This window comes from Pseudomyrmex gracilis, unplaced genomic scaffold (genome assembly GCF_002006095.1).
Source record: "Pseudomyrmex gracilis isolate BER0280 unplaced genomic scaffold, ASM200609v1 scaffold_102, whole genome shotgun sequence".
Lineage (NCBI taxonomy): Eukaryota > Metazoa > Arthropoda > Insecta > Hymenoptera > Formicidae > Pseudomyrmex > Pseudomyrmex gracilis.
In genome coordinates this window covers 3,068-19,725 of record NW_018020686.1, presented here as the reverse complement: position 1 = coordinate 19,725, position 16,658 = coordinate 3,068, and the positions used below count along the sequence as shown (strand labels likewise).

At 40.1% G+C, this 16,658-nt stretch overlaps 2 protein-coding genes across 3 annotated transcripts; one reads left to right on the top strand and one right to left on the bottom strand.

The window, feature by feature from the left end:
• Positions 1-385: 385 nt before the first annotated feature.
• Positions 386-9,240, bottom strand: LOC109855937 (breast cancer type 2 susceptibility protein-like). Of its 2 annotated transcripts, XM_020430669.1 has the most exons (13): positions 9,168-9,236; positions 8,843-8,995; positions 8,635-8,746; positions 8,288-8,429; positions 3,846-8,188; positions 3,543-3,693; positions 3,229-3,441; positions 2,914-3,124; positions 2,614-2,792; positions 2,272-2,531; positions 1,956-2,139; positions 1,420-1,704; positions 386-854 (listed from the first exon to the last, which is right to left on the bottom strand). In XM_020430669.1, the coding sequence occupies exons 2-13, from the start codon at positions 8,934-8,936 to the stop codon at positions 453-455; spliced, it is 6,576 nt and encodes a 2,191-aa protein (XP_020286258.1). In that variant the 5' UTR covers positions 8,937-8,995; positions 9,168-9,236; the 3' UTR covers positions 386-452. The 2 variants fall into 2 exon arrangements, with proteins under 2 accessions (XP_020286258.1, XP_020286259.1); XM_020430670.1 differs by having other exon boundaries at positions 8,294-8,429; positions 8,843-9,240.
• A 105-nt stretch (positions 9,241-9,345) lies between these two features.
• Positions 9,346-11,851, top strand: LOC109855938 (mediator of RNA polymerase II transcription subunit 27). Its single transcript, XM_020430671.1, has 6 exons — positions 9,346-9,796; positions 10,055-10,234; positions 10,429-10,698; positions 10,807-11,107; positions 11,353-11,488; positions 11,629-11,851. The coding sequence occupies exons 1-5, from the start codon at positions 9,750-9,752 to the stop codon at positions 11,485-11,487; spliced, it is 933 nt and encodes a 310-aa protein (XP_020286260.1). The 5' UTR covers positions 9,346-9,749; the 3' UTR covers position 11,488; positions 11,629-11,851.
• The last annotated feature ends 4,807 nt before the right edge of the window (positions 11,852-16,658 follow it).

Below are 16,658 nucleotides of genomic sequence, written 5' to 3'. Positions count from 1 at the left end.
GTACATAACACCTGGACCTCGTTTGTAGCTGGGGAATTTATCCGAACCGTTTTCCTTGAAAGGATATATTCCGTCGAAATTCGAATATAAAACCGCGACTCGAGATTACGATCTCTGTACTCTGAGTCTCCCGTGGCGAGTAAATGTGTGCAAGAGTTCCGTTAAAACGTTTCGCGTTGAATCGACGTTTTCGATACGTGATACATTTGGTTTTAATTTATTTGCAAATTTTGTTGTTAATATACGAGACAAAAATTCACACGGATCGTTCGCAAGGAAAGTTTGATCGGGATAGAATGATCGAGTAGAAAACACAGCACACAGTTTCAATAAGAAAATAATTTATTATTGTTAACGAGTATTTAATAATAACTATCAACAACTTTTTACACTTGAATTAATATTTGTATGTAATTAAAACCAAAGTGCACAAGCAACAATTATGTTGTTTTTCACTGGGACGCGTTCGGATCTCCGGATTGACTGGCTCTCGACGAGTTGTTGTTGTTTTCCGTCGAGTTTGAAACGCAAACGGGCGATCGAAACTGCAGAGACATCCTCTTGGAGTTTCTAATTACCAGAGGTGACAATTTGGGCGGTTCGCCCAAGTACTGAAGTTTCTCGAGTCGTTTTTGAATCGTGGAATTCGACGGCACGTAATTCGACGTGATGCCGAGTCCCGGTTTCGGCGTCAACAACGGCGAATCGGTCGGTTTCTTGTCGAAATTTAACGTCGAATTGAACGTCGTTTTGATCGGAGTGTTTTTGTTCGATGCGTAACGCGTCGGTGTCGCTTTCTTTTGCAATTCCACGTTAAGTTCGGAAGCGCGCTCTTTGGCATATTCAATTGGATTCTTAAACACAAAATTTAACGTGCCAAAAACATAAAATAACAAACGTCCACCCATTAAAAAACAAAAAAAATTGTAAAATTATTACTTAACCGTTTTAGTGCCAGGGGTTTTTAAAAATCCGTGTCGGATTGTGCCATGAAGCGCGATAGCGCTTCCTTCATTTATCTGCGAGTAATGCCGATCGACGCGGTCGCGCTGCTCCTTTTTTTCGTCGAAAAATGCCACGCGGCGCGTTCGCGCTTCATATTTTTTAATAATTACGAGAGGGAAGTCTGACAGACTCGCGACAAGGTACACTCCAAACCGAGAGCGTTGCTAACTGCCGATCGCGATCGAACATCGCGATACAGTTTCTTACAGCACGCGAACAGCGCGATCGCGCTGCGTGGCACTAAAACGGTTAAACAATAATTAACTAATTATATGACAAACACTTATCTCCGCGTAAGTAAGAAAAAAAAAATTAGTAGAAATAAATAATGAAAAAAGTAGAAAATAATAAAAATTAGTCGAAAAGTAATGCAAAAATTATAAATGATAAAAAAACATATAACGCGCGACATACCGTGATCAGACCTCGTAGATTCTCAAAGGGCTCGTACAAGTGATGATTTCGGCGTGGATTGCGCGTAAAAGTACTTCTCTCCGTACAATACGCAACCGGAATATTCCACGAACTTGCTCTGCGCCATTCCAAGTTCGCGCACGCCACGACAGATCCGACGATGAGAATTTCCGTGTAGCCGTAGTTGGATATTCCTTGCCAGAACAATATCGAGAGATACGAAGTGTCGTTGCTCGAGGGAGAATTCGGATACGCTATATGCGCAACCTCGAAGTCTTTCATGCCCTACAACACACATCCGTTCGACATCGAGAAATCGTCGGTACACAAACAAGAGAGAATCAATATGTGAGATGTTATTTCGTGAAATTTTTAAGATCTAACTTTTCTGCTTCGTTCAACAACTTCGCGTCCTTCACAAAAACAAAGTATGTCGCGCCTTATACTTATTTTTTTTTTTTTTTTTGTGACACTCGGATTGAAGATCGCCAGGAAAGCTGGAAAAAAAAAAAAAAAACGAACGAACGAACACTTACGTAAGGCGCGGGACCAACCGAACAGACAAAACCGATCGTGTCGAATTCCCCGTAGGGCGGCGCAAATTCGGAACTCGTTATTTCGCGGAGCGGCGTGTACGTTCTGGGGGGATGGGACATGTCGCTCCTCTTGTCCGGTTTGAAAATTGCGCAGCGGCCCGCGGTGAGTTGCAGCTCGCTTCCTCTGTGTATGTCCAACACAATGTCACATATTATACATGTGTATATATGTATATATATTCGTTAAAATCCAACATTACGTCGCGCGATACAGTTACGCGCAATTCTCTTTTGTGAGAAATATATTATAACATACCTCTTGCCGGAAGCCACGACGTTGCGGAGCGAGACGCAGGCGCCTTCCTTGACGGTGTCGACGATCTCCTCGCTCGGCAGCCAAATCGAGAGAATAGCGTTCGCGTTGTCGTCGCACACGCGAACTTTTAGCAACGGCGAGACCTGACGCGGACCCGGTAAGCTCTGACGCAACTTCGACTGTAATTGCTGCTTGAATCTCTCCTCCTTCTGACGCAATTCCTGCATCAGTTCGTTATGTCGTTGTTCGGAGACGAAATCCTAATTACGACATAGTAATTACACGTCGCGACACGTTGAGAATTAAAAAAAAAAAGAAAAAAATTAAACCGCGTGTGCGTACCTCCGATGACAAATTCTCGTAATCTTCATTCAACTGAATTGTCATGCCGTCGATCTCGTCGGAAGGAACTTTATCCTGAAAGTCCTTCTCCGCTTTGGCGTAAAACTTCTCTATGTCGGACCAACATTGCTGCTCGTACTTGCTCTGCGCTTTCTCCTCGCATTTAGCGTTTCTTACAACTATCGCGGAAAATCGGGGCGCAAAGAATTTAGAGACAGAACGTAAAATTACAACTTCGAGTTTCGTGGCAATTCTCTACTCTAACTCCGAGCAAGAATAGAACAAAAAGAATTATCTTACCCGAATCTCCGGACGCGGTTCTCTCGTGATATAACATCGGATACACTCTGGCGACGAGAACCGTCATCTTGCCGATTAGGCCGCCGTTCGGACACACGTTACGCAATCTGATGGGTATCGGTCCCGAACGCGGCGTGTATCCCAATTTCGCGTGCCATCGTGCGCGCCTGGTTGAGTTCGTGTGCAATTTCAGACACACGTCTGCGGTTACCTGGGCGACAGAAATTTCAAAGAGAAAAATCAAAGACAAGATCTCTCTCGCCGGTCTAATCCGATTTGCGATTAAAAAAAAAACATAAATAAATTTACGCCTACCTCCAGTGGATAACAACCTTGATCGCAGTTCAACAACTCCGCGCCGGACATCACCAGCTTAGTGCCCTCTTTCACTTTACCGGTCAACAGATTCTTCACCATGCCGACGTCGACGCAAGCAGCCACGCCGTACCAGCCGTCCGTCAGTTCTATCTTCCATTTCGCCGCGCTTTTAGGAGGACTCGTTTCCGCTGTCGAACTCGCATTGTCGTTCTGCAAATTAGAACGTGAGAAAAATCTCGGCGTGATTTGAAGAATATTTTCGAATACTGAGAGAAACTCGATGTGTTTTTTTTTCTTTTTTTTTTAATTACTTCAATTACAGACGATACGCATAGAATCATTCTCTTCGACGCGACGTCGTCCTTTTCCAAGATACGTCTCAGAGCCGGTCGCTGGGACCGATCGATCTCCCGATCGTAGCGATACTTCAGTTGCGTCATTACGTGCGAAGGTGTTAACGATCTGACGGAGGAATTACATTCTATTATTTAAATCAATTAATTATCCGACAATCAGTTACTTTTTTTTTTTTTGTTCAAACTGTAAAAGGATCGATTTTAAATTTAGTTCTCTGTGTGTTTGTTTCTCAATTCTCTGAGACAGAAAATCCGTACCTGGGCAATTCGGCCGATCCGAATTTCATCCTGTCCATAGACGCCAATTTCCAAACGATCCAACGGTAGTGATTCTCGATCCAGCGCGCGGGAACGAGATTCGGATCTACACCCGTGCTCGCTAGGAAGCAGCGCTGAAATTCCCAAATTCCCACGTACCCGTTCTCATCCATGATCAGACGCGCGCCGTCCCCCATCTCGATCCCGCGCACGTTGCTCCGCGCCACGTCGCTTCCGTAAAAATCGGAGCATTGAAATTTGTACGACGCGGCGGTCGCGGACGTGATCGTCAGAACATTCGGTGGTACGCGCCGTTCGATCAGCTCCCGTGAGGTGAGCGGCACGGGCGGCGCGCCGTTACCGATATCTTTCAGCGACAAACGGGCCTTGGCGTTCGCCTCCTTGTAACGATACAGATGACCCACCGACTGCTTGCATCCGTGTCTTCTTTTCGCGGTGATTACGCTCTCTTGTTCCAACGTGGCCGCCAGACGATCCTGCAGAATCTTTACCGATTGATCGACGAAGTTCATCATTAACTGAGTGTCGTCGTATTCGATCGATTCAACGTTTTCGGTCTTCGCATTTTGTCCCGGCGCGAAATCTCCCGTCTTCTTCGCGTCTTCCAATTCGTTCAAATCGTCGTTTCTTTCGCGAGACGCGTTTTCCGACACGTTCTCTCGTATCGGCGCTTCGTTCGCATTCTCTTGCGATCCACTTTTCTTCTCCCCGCGATGTTCGAAACTTCTCCGCTTCCTGCAAACGGTTTTTTTCGTTCCTATAACCGGACTGCCCGCTGCTTCAGATTCGTTCGGTTCCGCGACATCTTGTTTGGGCGTTTCCGAGCCGGATCTCGCGACAAAACTCAATTGCTTGTTTTCGTTCGGGTTTTCGTCCGCGTTTGCATCGTCTGGAAATAATTTTCTCGCTTGAAGCTCGTTGCTGAGCCGAGCTTTCTTCGACTCGTGTCTCTTGAACTCGCGGTTTCTAGCACCGAGCGGTGTGTTCTCGTCCGAATTGGACGAGGCGGGATCGCTCGATTTGCGTTTCTGCAGCCAAGACGCGTACATCAAGTCGGGACTGTTCTCATCCGCCGAACAATCGTCCAGACGTGCTCGTTCTCTCGGCGGAACGTTGATCAGCACCTGTTGAATTCCGCTTGTTGTTGAATCACATCGTTTCGCATCGTCTTCAAGATCGATATTTTCTCGAACGTTCACTTCCGACGAATAGTCTAATCGATTCGCCAACAAGGTTTTCGGTCTGTACAAAACTCGTCTTGGAATCTTGACGGATGTATCGCGAGCGGTCTGAATTTCACGTCCAACACTCGACAGTTCCGCAAACTGACTGTTTCCTATTTTATCGATAACGTTGTTTCGCTTTGTGACAACCGATTCCAGTGGACTGGTCAGTCGTTTCGCGAACGTTATCTTCGCTTTGGGCAACGTTTGCGCAGAATAATTAGACATTGCACTTCCACGCCCGCTGTCTGCTTCTTCTTCTCGATTAAATTCTTTGATAGGAAAATGATTGTTGTTTTCCGCACTGACCGATTTTGATACGGCGTAATTTAAATCATTATTGAATAACGCTTGCGCTTTGGACAACGCCGACTGCGATATCTTCACGGATGCGCCGCGAGCAGTTTGAAAACCGCATTGAACATTCGGAAGTTCCTTCGTCTCTTGTTTGATTTTGAACTCATCATTTAATTCTTCCGCAAACAACGCTGTTTCTTCAGACAGTTCTTGTTCGAAATTTTCTTTATCAGAAACGTCATCGAATTGTTCCTCAACCGACGCTTTCGCTTTGGACAAGGACCGCGAGATCTTTGTGGATGTATCGCGAACAGTCTGAAAACCGCACTGAACACTCGAAAGTTTTACGCCTTGCTTGTTTTTAGACTGATCGTTTAATTGTTCCGCGAACGATGCTCTTTCTTCGGGTTGCTCTTGTCCAAAAGTGTCTTTATCGAATATATTATTTAACTGTTCCGCAAATAGTGTTTTTGCTTTGGATAATGATGATTCTAAAATATTTATAGACGAACCACGAGCGGTCTGAAAACCGCACTGAACACTCGAGAGTTTTACATCTTGCTTGTTTTTAGATTGAATATTTACTTCTTCCGCTAGCGATGATTTTTCTTCAGGTAGCTCTTCTAAATCAAAAGTGTCTTTATCAAAAGTATTTAATTGTTCTGCAAAAAATGCTTTTGCTTTGGATAATGATGATTCAAAGATATTTATAGACGAACCACGAGCGGTCTGAAAACCGCACTGAACACTCGGAAGTTTTACATCTTGCTTGTTTTTAGTCTGAATATTTATTTGTTTCGCTAGCGATGCTCTTTCTTCAGGTTGCTCTTGTCCAAAAGTGTCTTTATCGGAAATATTATTTAACTGTTCTGCAAATAGTGTTTTTGCTTTGGACAATGATGATTCAAAGATATTTATAGACGAACCACGAGCGGTCTGAAAACCGCACTGAACACTCGGAAGTTTTACATCTTGCTTGTTTTTAGATTGAATATTTACTTCTTCCGCTAGCGATGATTTTTCTTCAGGTTGCTCTTGTCCAAAAGTGTCTTTATCGGAAATATTATTTAACTGTTCTGCAAATAGTGTTTTTGCTTTGGACAATGATGATTCAAAGATATTTATAGACGAACCACGAGCGGTCTGAAAACCGCACTGAACACTCGGAAGGTTTACATCTTGCTTGTTTTTAGACTGAATATTTAATTGTTTCGCTAGCGATGCTTTTTCTTCAGGTAGCTCTTGTCCAAAAATGTCTTTTTCAAAAGTATTTAATTGTTCCGCAAATAATGCTTTTGCTTTGGAGATTGACGATTCTGAAATCTTTATAGACGAACCACGAGCAGTCTGAAAACCGCACTGAACACTCGGAAGTTCCATTTCTTGTTCGATTTTGGACTCATCATTTAGTTCTTCTGCGAACAACGCTGTTTCTTCAGACAGTTTCTGTTCGAAATTTTCTTTATCAGAAACAACGTCATCGAATAGTTTCTCAAACGATGTTTTTGTTTTGGACAATGACCGCGAGATCTTTGTGGATGTGTCGCGAACAGTCTGAAAACCACATTGAACATTCGGAGATTTTGTTTCTTGCTTGTTTTTAGACTGATCATTTAATTGTTCCTCAAGCAATGTTTTTTCCTCGGGTAGTTTTCGTCCAAAAATGTTTTTCTCAGAAATATCATTTAACTGTTCTGCGAATAATGTTTTTGCTCTGGATAATGATGATTCTAAAATATTGATAGACGAACCACGAGCGGTCTGAAAACCGCAATGAACACTCGGAAGTTTTACATCTTGCTTGTTTTTAGACTCATTTAATTGTTTCGCTGGTGATGCGTTTTCTTCAGGTAGCTCTTCTAAATCAAAAGTATCTTTGTCAGAAATATCATTTAACCGTTCTGCAAATAATGTTTTCGTTTTGGAAAATGATGATTCTGAAATCTTCATGGACGAACCGCAAGCAATTTGAAAATCGCGTTGGATACTTGGAAGTTTTATGTTGTGTTTGGTTTCAAATTGATTAACTTGCTCTGTAGACGTGGCTTGCGTCTCTTTTGTTGTAACATTAACTGGAGAATTGTTTGCGAGAGAACGCGAATGTTCGTGTTTCTGTTCAATAAAACTTTTCTTAGCAAATGATTCATAATCCTGCATTTCATCTGCATCAAAGACATCTGCAAACAGTCTCTTCGCTTTGAGTGCTGCTTGCTTTGAGATTTTACATAAGGTACCGCGAGCACTCGAAAAATCTATATTTATATTTTCTTCGGCGTCACTTTTCTTCTCGATATTCTCGACAGCGTCTTTCTGATTATATTGGATAGTGGATCCAGTTGCTGCTTGCTTATCAAAATTGTCAGAGCATAGCTCATCTATTTTACTGAAAGAGGCATTTTTGAAAAACTCCTGTGTTGAGGAATTGGAGGTATTCATGATGAGATTCTCTGATTCCTTGTCGTTAGAATTGTCTTGAGTTTTGTTAAGAATATCAGATTCGCAATCTTTAAAAACATTACCATCAGGTACAACTGATATCACACATGTAGCGTCATGCTGTATCACAGAATCAAGGCTTTCAGAATTGACAGATATTTCTATATTCGCATTTGCTGTAACATCTTCATTACTGGTCTCAAACTGTGGATCTATAGACAGAGAGGATCTAAATATACGACGTTTAGGACGTCTTCTCATTGCTTTGGAGACAATGACAGGAGATGCAGAAGTAATGTCATCTACATCAATTTCTTTGTCCGAAACTTCAGATGTACATTGTTCAAGCTTAGGTGTTTCTTGTGTCTGAAATATTAATGACAAAAAAAACACTGTAATATCTGACACAGCTGAATCAGTACGTTCAACATAATTAAAAAAAAAAAACAAAAAGATTAGTATTACTGGTACTTTTGTTGCACTTGTCGATGAGATGTCATGAGACTGAGCCTGGGGTGTTTCTAAGTCGCTAGTCCATTGTTCGTTTATTTTATTCAAAAACGGTAACAAACTCAACGGTGTTGACGGAACTGTAGCGTTATGTGTTCTGTTATAATAAATAATACATGAAAATACAATTAAAATTATATCTTGCTTCAAAAACACATCACAGCAGTAAACACACACTTATATATGATACATCAATCGAACGTCTAAGATCTATCGCAACGTGCAAAACAAAATTCAAACCGAACATGACATAGGTAACAACAAATTTAAACTTTTACCGAAATAAAAAAAATATATCTTACACTGCGCAGTAACTATTAGATAACAACATCGAAGGTGTTTCAGACAGGCTTGGAACTTTGACATCCTGGGAGTTCTCGGACTGACATTGAATTTCTCTCTTTTGTTCGTCGTCTAAAAAATTCATGCGTGTAAATAAACTATCTCGTCACACACTATCGCGTGTGTTTCTGTGTGTGTTTTATTTGCGAGATACACATGTACGATTACCTGAGAACAGTTCGTCGGACTCGTAGTCGGCGTTGTCAGACGTCGATAAATTTTTTTTTGCGTTGCGATCACTGAACCTCGCCTTAGTGTCCATGTTTGCATTTGGTTCGTCGGTTCAATTTGTTTAAACACTTTGTTGTTCCACGTGAATGTCTAACGCGTAAAACGGAGGTTATAATTTGCGCGCCACCGCACCGACGACGATACCACGTGAAACATTTGACAAGGGAAGAACGAAAGACAGATTGCGAACGTCGGTCTGACTCTTAAACGCCGATTAAATGATACGTGCAACCAAACGCACCTGTCAGATTCTTGTACTCACGTGGCAAATATACATCGGAATATCCTTCGAGCGTTCCTCACGTGAGTTTTCATATTGCACAAAGGAAACGTGCGTGCAATCGTATTCGGCGCAATTTTGGCGCTAAACGCAAGAGGGAGGCGCAAATGACGATCGCACCGCCATCTGACGGCGGTTCGAATTGAAACAATTCACGAATGTACACACACGGGAACGGAACCGAGAGTGGAATTGGAGAGACTCCGACGAGGCGAGAGTTGTTTTTTCGTTAATCTTGGCGTTCGAGCCGACGCTTGTTTTTTAGTTCGAATTGCTATTTTAGAATTAAAAATTTTAAGTAATTTTAGCGGCGATGTGTACAATTGAACGTATACAAAAAAAGTCCATCGAACGTGAGTGACGCATCTTCGCGGATTGTAAAGGTTAGGGAGGAGGAACACGTTGGTTGAGTTTTTCCGAAATTCACTGTAGGCGAATTCACACAAGCTGTGTGGCACATGTGTCGCGTGAACTACAGATCTTCAGAGATTTGCAATATCAATAACGATAAATAACGGGACTCGTCCACTGTTCGCTACAACGTGATCTCTAATGTTGGATTAAATGCTAGAAAGTATGAAGACTGAAAATCCGGTGTTAAAACTTCTTCAGTAAGTGAACTTACAAAGAAAGAACAGAGCGAAAAGTGTGCGTCAAAAGGCGTTTCAAATCAAAGATACCATAATGTTTAAAAACTGAATATATTTGAATATACTTGAGTTGTTATTTTTGATTTGTTTACAGTTTAATTAAATTTCATTAAATTGCACATTAAATATTCACGCTTATGATTTCACACGGCTAAAGAATATTGTTGTATACTTTATACATTCTCTGTGAAAAAAAAAAAAAGATCAATATTTCTGTAGATACAAAATGGAACAGTTGCAAACGGCATTATCGTCCATTAAAGTACTTCGCTCCAACGTCGGACAAGTGTTTGAATCTCTCGCAAATGGTTTGCGCGCAGAACACGGAGAGGAGAACAAAGAATCCAAATATTTATTGGAGTTGCAGGAACTGTTGACCACTGTAAATGTTAACTTGAGGTAATTTTGATGTTGATGAGAGTTTTAAATCTGTATTTTTTTGTTATCTATAAGTAACATAATTATTCTTAATAAGATAATTATTGTGAAATAAATTATTAAAAACTATTTTTATTATAATAAATAATTTATTTTATTACCGCATATTATATTTGTCATAAAATGTGATTATTGTTGTTTTTTGATAAAAACAGAGATGTAGAGCAGGCGATAAATGCTTTAAATCCTCCACCTGGACCGTTTAACTTAGCCAGTACAACATATCTCAGTCAAGAAACAACGCAGGAAAGACAGGCACTTTACAGTACATTGGTCAACACTTACAAATGGACAGATAAGGTTCACGAATACAGCTTAGTCGCTCAGACGTTGCTCGGGCAAAATTCACTGAAGAGGTCTTACTCAAGCTCAAGTAGATCAAAAAGGGGAAGGTATCAACCCAGTTATCACAATGTACCTCAACCGTAAGTTGATCTGCCGGATAAAACGATTTTATTCTTGTAGAATATAAAGTACATTCAATTTTTGATTCAATATGATTTTACTTGTTTTTTTTTTTTTTTTTTTAACAGACAAGTCGATGCTATGATAACGCAATTTGATCGATTATTTACCGATATGACAATAACCGTAACTCGTCCATTTGCATCAAATGTGGTGTTACACGTCACATTGGGTCACGTTTTGAAGGCGGTAATGGCATTCAAGGGATTGATGATTGAGCGAGTGGTGATAAAGGGTTACGGCGAAACGATGGATCTCTGGACCGACTCCAGACATAAGGTCTTCCGGAAATTAACGGAAAACGCTCACTCTGCCATGCTGCATTTCTATTCGCCCACATTACCCGAATTGGCAGTCCGATCGTTTGTGGTAATATAATTAATAAATGATTTATAAAATAATGAATATAATTACTTGTATAATAATTATTATTTATATGATTTTTTATATTAATAATTATTTACATTTTAATTGATTAATTATTATTTATATTTGTTGAGATAAACACACCAATTTTTGAATTTAATGGAGATTTTGAATTGTTCTTGTTGCAAATCAAAAGCTTTTTGTATATATGGATGTTATTGTGATCTTTGTTTTTTTTTTGTCTTCAGACGTGGCTTCACAGTTACATTAAATTATTCAACGAGCCGTGCAAACGCTGCGGTTTGTATTTGCACGGTGCGTTCCCACCGACTTGGAGAGACTTTCGCACTTTGGAGCCTTATCACCAGGAATGCAAACCTTAAGGTAACAATTCTCCGAAGTGTTTCTCTTATTTTTTTATACACAATAATATAATAATCTATATATAATAATATTTTATTCGGAGCTGTTTGTATATATGTGTATTGAGATTTTCATATCGCGGTGACTTTTCGTTTTTCCAGTGCCATTGACATTCTTCAAAATAAATCTACTTATTTGTCAAAAAGCTTCCCGGATTGTGTGTTTACTGAGTGTTTACTTAGTGCGACTATATATATATATATATATGTAATATGTAATACTCTAAAGCAAATGTACGATAATCAAGTACAACAATTTTATATAATAATTAAGTTATGATATTTGATAAATATATTTTTCCGAGAAAGGTTTGTTGAAATGAAATATTATATATTACACAGTCAAATTTTTCCCTGTTGTCATAACTCACCGAAAACATTCTCAGGGAGAGAGGCGCTCTCTAGCGTCAGCAACCTTCTCTTCAGCAACATGGCGTCCGTTGGCGCTTGCGCAGAGACACGCGTGTGATTTTATTTGCGCGCGGCGAACGCGCGTGCGGGTAACAGCGCGGGATAAAAGAATGACAAACGCAAAATTACCGACGATAGGGAGTAATGACAGCAGAGAAGTTCGACTCTATCATATAGAAAAAAAACGTACGTAATAAAAAAAATTGTCACATTTGAGTAACAAAAAAATCGATCGAGACGAAATACCTTGGTCTCTGTTGTTTGCGCGCATACCCTTTCGGGAGGGAGGATGGTGTGAAAGAGAGAGAGAGATAGAGAGACAAGGTAGGTAAAAAAAACGTTTCCACACAGAGAAGAGAGAATGTAAGGGTTTTTATAAAAAGAACTCGATATTACACACATAACATTTAACAGATGCGAATCGCACGGAACATCGCGTTTCTGTGAAGAATTTGCAAACTATATATATCAGAAAAAGACGTCGTTTTTTTTTTCGACAATTCAAAAATGAGAGAAGAAACAACAATTACGTCGATTTGATGCACAGCACTACCGATTGCTCACAAATTGGGAACAAGCCGATTTAAACTTTACGAAATAACGAAGAGGGACGCGGCTGTTGCCGTTTAATTTAATCTCGGAAATGCGTGCGATGATTTCCGATTCCGAAAAAAATTAACGCAACAGTCGCACTCCCCCCCCTTCTCCGCGTTGTTAACAGCGATTATTTAAAATCACAAGAGAGAGAACGTATAATTACGACTAAAAATACGCGCTCTCTTTCGGCGCGTCGCCAGAAGCGGCGTGAGCGGGGGAAAGAGAGCAATCACACACCCTAATCGAACTTGAACTATTTATTTATTTTATAGCGGAGAGAGAGAGAACTTATTATCGGGGGTGCTAAATTTATCGAGATAATGTCACGGTAACGTATACAAAACAAACGAGCGCGAGCGTAAAACGTTTCTTTGCTTTTTTTTTTTTTTTTGTTTCCTCGAAATAATCCGATCTGCGATCAGTGTTCTCTTTTATTTTTTTTTTCTTGTTCTCGTTTTTAACCTACTAATATATCCTATGTATGCATATCCTTCCTGTGTGTTCAGTTATATGCCTAATTTTAAGTTTTACATAATGCTAGTTTTTTTTTTTTTTTTTTAGTATCATATGTAAATAATTACGTTATATATATATATATATATAATATACTTTTCACATAACTGTACACATTCACATTTGTTTTTTTTTCCTTGGGATAATCGGCGCCTCTCCTAAGGGGGCCGCGCAAAGTCATTTGAGTGGCAGTGAACTTATATTACATTCACACGTTTCGTTTTTTTTCTTTTTTTTTTTTTTTTTTTTTTTTTTTTTTTTTTTTTTATTGTGAATCACTCGCTCGCTGGACTTTGAAATTTCACGTTTTTTTTCTTTTTATTTATTTATTTATTTTCACGTTTTTAAGGCTCTATATACGAAACGTCGTTAATAAACCTCTCTCAACGAATTGAATTTATTTATCATCCATGTGTGTGTCCATTGACTCGAGAAACCATTTGATGCAATCATTGCTTGTCTTCTTATCAAAGTCGTGGTGAGTGCGAAAAAATTAAGTTTTTTTTTTCTCTCGCGTTTAAAGCCGTTTCTCTCTTTTTATATAATATATGTATATATGTATATATATATATAATATGTATACGTGTTATTACAAGTTTTTAGAAACGAATCTGTTACTTTTTTTTTTTTTTTTTTAATGTTATACGTGAGTTAATTACAGTTAAGTTAGTTTTTTTTTCTCTTCGCCGCGCGAGAGGAAAAAAAGGTCGAGATTCACCGACGGTTTTTCCTCCTCGAAGTTGTTGAGTCACGTGGCAACGCGTGCAGACGGAATCGTCCTTCGTTAACTCACACTTTTGCAAATCTCGTGTTTATCTCACTCAGTGTACTTGGCGGTACACCGCATCTCGGGGAAAAGGGGGAGGGGGTGAATAGAAATTTTTTGTCGCGCGTGATAGTTTTTCTTTTTTTTTTTTTTCTGAGTGCACGTATTACGTAAATAAATCGCAGCATGCCTTTTCTCGATTGAATCGTTAGATGAACGTGATTGAAAGAGGAGATGTGTTCGCTTCGGGAATGTATTTTTCGCGCGCGCGCGCGCGGATCAAACAATTCGACAGCTAATACAGATGATAATCATATACCGAAACCGCGGGATTTTGTTATGCAATTAACGCAAGATATTCGCGCACGTCGGATTTTTTGAGAGGATCTCGAAAATTTTTCGGAATATAACTCGCAACACACACGGCGCGTCTGTTAAAGTTTTTAGAGTCAATTCGCACACGTTTCTCTCGATGTGGTGGAATACGGCGCGTGTTTTGGTCGTACACGAGTTCTGGTCCTCAAAAGAGATATAACGCAATAAATATTTTTCGACCCGCGATATAAAAATTGTTGTACAGCCATAGTTTTGGTGCGCGCAGATGTTGTGTGTCAGAGAGAGAGAGAGAAAGAGAGAAAGAAGAAAAGGAGAGAGCAAGAGAGTGAGAAAAAAGAAAAAGAAAGAAAGAGAGAGAGACAGAGAGAGAATTTAGAATTTCCGCCCGTCTCGGTATATATATAAAGCTTCCAATTAATATTAATTAATTCACTGCGCCGTGCGCTACTATCGCCCTATAGTAGCTATATCGTAGTTTCTATATTGTAATATACGCCTAGCCTAGTTTTATCGATAATTAATATAGTATGATGCTGGATCCTCTGATAATACTCGTTTAATAGCAAGGAGATCTACTTTTAGCATATTTTCCTCCTTTTTTTTTCTTTTTAGTTTAGTTATTTAGCTTTTATTGCCTTTCTCACTGATTCTGTATGTTTTGGACAGCTTATAATTAAAGAGACTTCCATCGGTTCTTGTCCCCTTTCCCCGCACGAGTGATAATATATATCGTAATACGACGCGACTTATCCTTTTCGTTCGCGCGTCGTGTTGTTCGTTGCTATGCTAGATATTATTATATATATATATATAATTTTTTTTTTTTTCACTTCGTGATGTGTTCAGCAATACAAGTCGCGATTCAACCCGCAATCACACGGAACTGATTCGAAATTCTGTTTCTGTGGAATTGAACATTTTCGAATCTTCGAAATTAGAAATCCGTTTGAAACTCTCTTTTTCGAGATCTTTCTAATTTATTTTTTATCTCGAAAATTTATTTTTTAATACGATTTTCTTTTTTTTTGTTTTTACAGATAATCGGACAGACAATTTTCTTTTTTTTTCCGCAAAAGAAAGAGGAAAAACATCCTTTAATTTTTATGAAAAAATTAGATTAATCTCGCGCAGAATGTTTTTTCTTCGAAAAAATGAGATGTGAAAACGATATTCATATCCGCGCAAAACAAATCGATTCGCTTCGGCTTTGTCACGCGTTGTAATCCAATCGGGGGGAGCGGAGACCGACACGTTTTGTTTTTTTCCATCGTCATCGAATCGCGCTCATTTATTTTCCATTCCGTCGTTATCGGAAGTCGGGGAGAGAGAGAGCGACGGGAAGGGGAATGAGTCGTGTCTTCGCGTGGTACAATAATAATCTGCGGGGGGGGAGGGGGGGTGTAATTGTAATAGCACCGATATTCTTCGTGATATTCCAATGCGAATTCGTCAGACCGCTTATTGGGTTCTCGCGTGCGGGCATGGAGTGCGAACGTAAAAACGAACGAACGGGTTAAAAGCCGCCGCCGGATTGCGATTCGTCATCAATTTTTCGTCGTCGGTTCGTGTTTGTTGCGAAAAAGGATGAGAGAGGGGCTGTTTTTTTTTCTCCCGCGAAAGAGTGTCACGATGCTTCCCGAGACACGATTCTTTAAAACACGATCGCGCCAAGATCGGATTGCGCGACTCCCCCGTCCCCGTTTTTTTTCGGTCACACACTCGTCGTCGTCGTCGTGTATAAACGCTACCTTAGTGGGAAAACGGAGTAGTAGTACGCTACTTCCAGTTATATACGATTATCATACACTTCAGCGCTGGTTCACAGCAGCCGCAACCGTCTCTCTCAAGTACGTAAGGTATAGAAGTATACAAGTATATATACACGTATGTACAGCAACGTTGAAGAAGGATGATGATCGTGTTTTGTCTCCTTCTCCTTCGGAGAGTCCCGAAATGTCGAATCGCATGCACTTCCGTTGAAGAGAGAAACAAAAAACAAAAAAAAAAAAAAGAAAGAAAGATAGAAAAAGAAATCGATAACCCAGTCGAGAAAAGAAGGTTTCAATGAGACGGAGTGAGAAAAGGCATGCCTTCGCTCTTATTGATCTCGCGATTCGGCCGAGGGGGAGGAGGGGGTGGGAAACTATCGATTCCCCGATACCGGCTCGGGGGAGACGCGGTTAATCACGTGAATCGCCAATTATCGGAGGTATATTATTACGTTTGCGAAACTTAAACTCGCGCGAGTCGAACTTCTTCGTCGAACCAACTTCGACGCGGAATTTCAAACTTTGCAAGCAAGTAAAAAGTATATATATTCTCGTGGATTTTTATTGTTTTTATTGTTTTTATTTTATTGAGTTTCCGAATATATCTTGCGGAAATGTGTGAATTTGAACAATTAACGGTGACGGGAGGGAGGAGGGATGGAATTGAGACCTCATCCACTCTCGGCCGAAACGAAGTGAAGTGGTTGTAACTCGTGGGCGTTTTTTTTTTTTTTTTTTTT

Bases quoted from the DNA above. Each gene is read 5' to 3' on its own strand.
- LOC109855937 (XM_020430669.1), bottom strand. From the start codon at position 8,936: ATGGACACTAAGGCGAGGTTCAGTGATCGCAACGCAAAAAAAAATTTA. The intron at 3,442-3,542 runs GTAATTAAAAAA...TCTAATTTGCAG, and splicing joins GCGTATCGTCTGTAATTGAA to AACGACAATGCGAGTTCGAC. The intron at 2,140-2,271 runs GTATGTTATAAT...GGACATACACAG, and splicing joins GTCGTGGCTTCCGGCAAGAG to AGGAAGCGAGCTGCAACTCA.
- LOC109855938 (XM_020430671.1), top strand. From the start codon at position 9,750: ATGCTAGAAAGTATGAAGACTGAAAATCCGGTGTTAAAACTTCTTCA. The intron at 10,699-10,806 runs GTAAGTTGATCT...TTTTTTTAACAG, and splicing joins TATCACAATGTACCTCAACC to ACAAGTCGATGCTATGATAA. The intron at 11,108-11,352 runs GTAATATAATTA...TTTTGTCTTCAG, and splicing joins TGGCAGTCCGATCGTTTGTG to ACGTGGCTTCACAGTTACAT.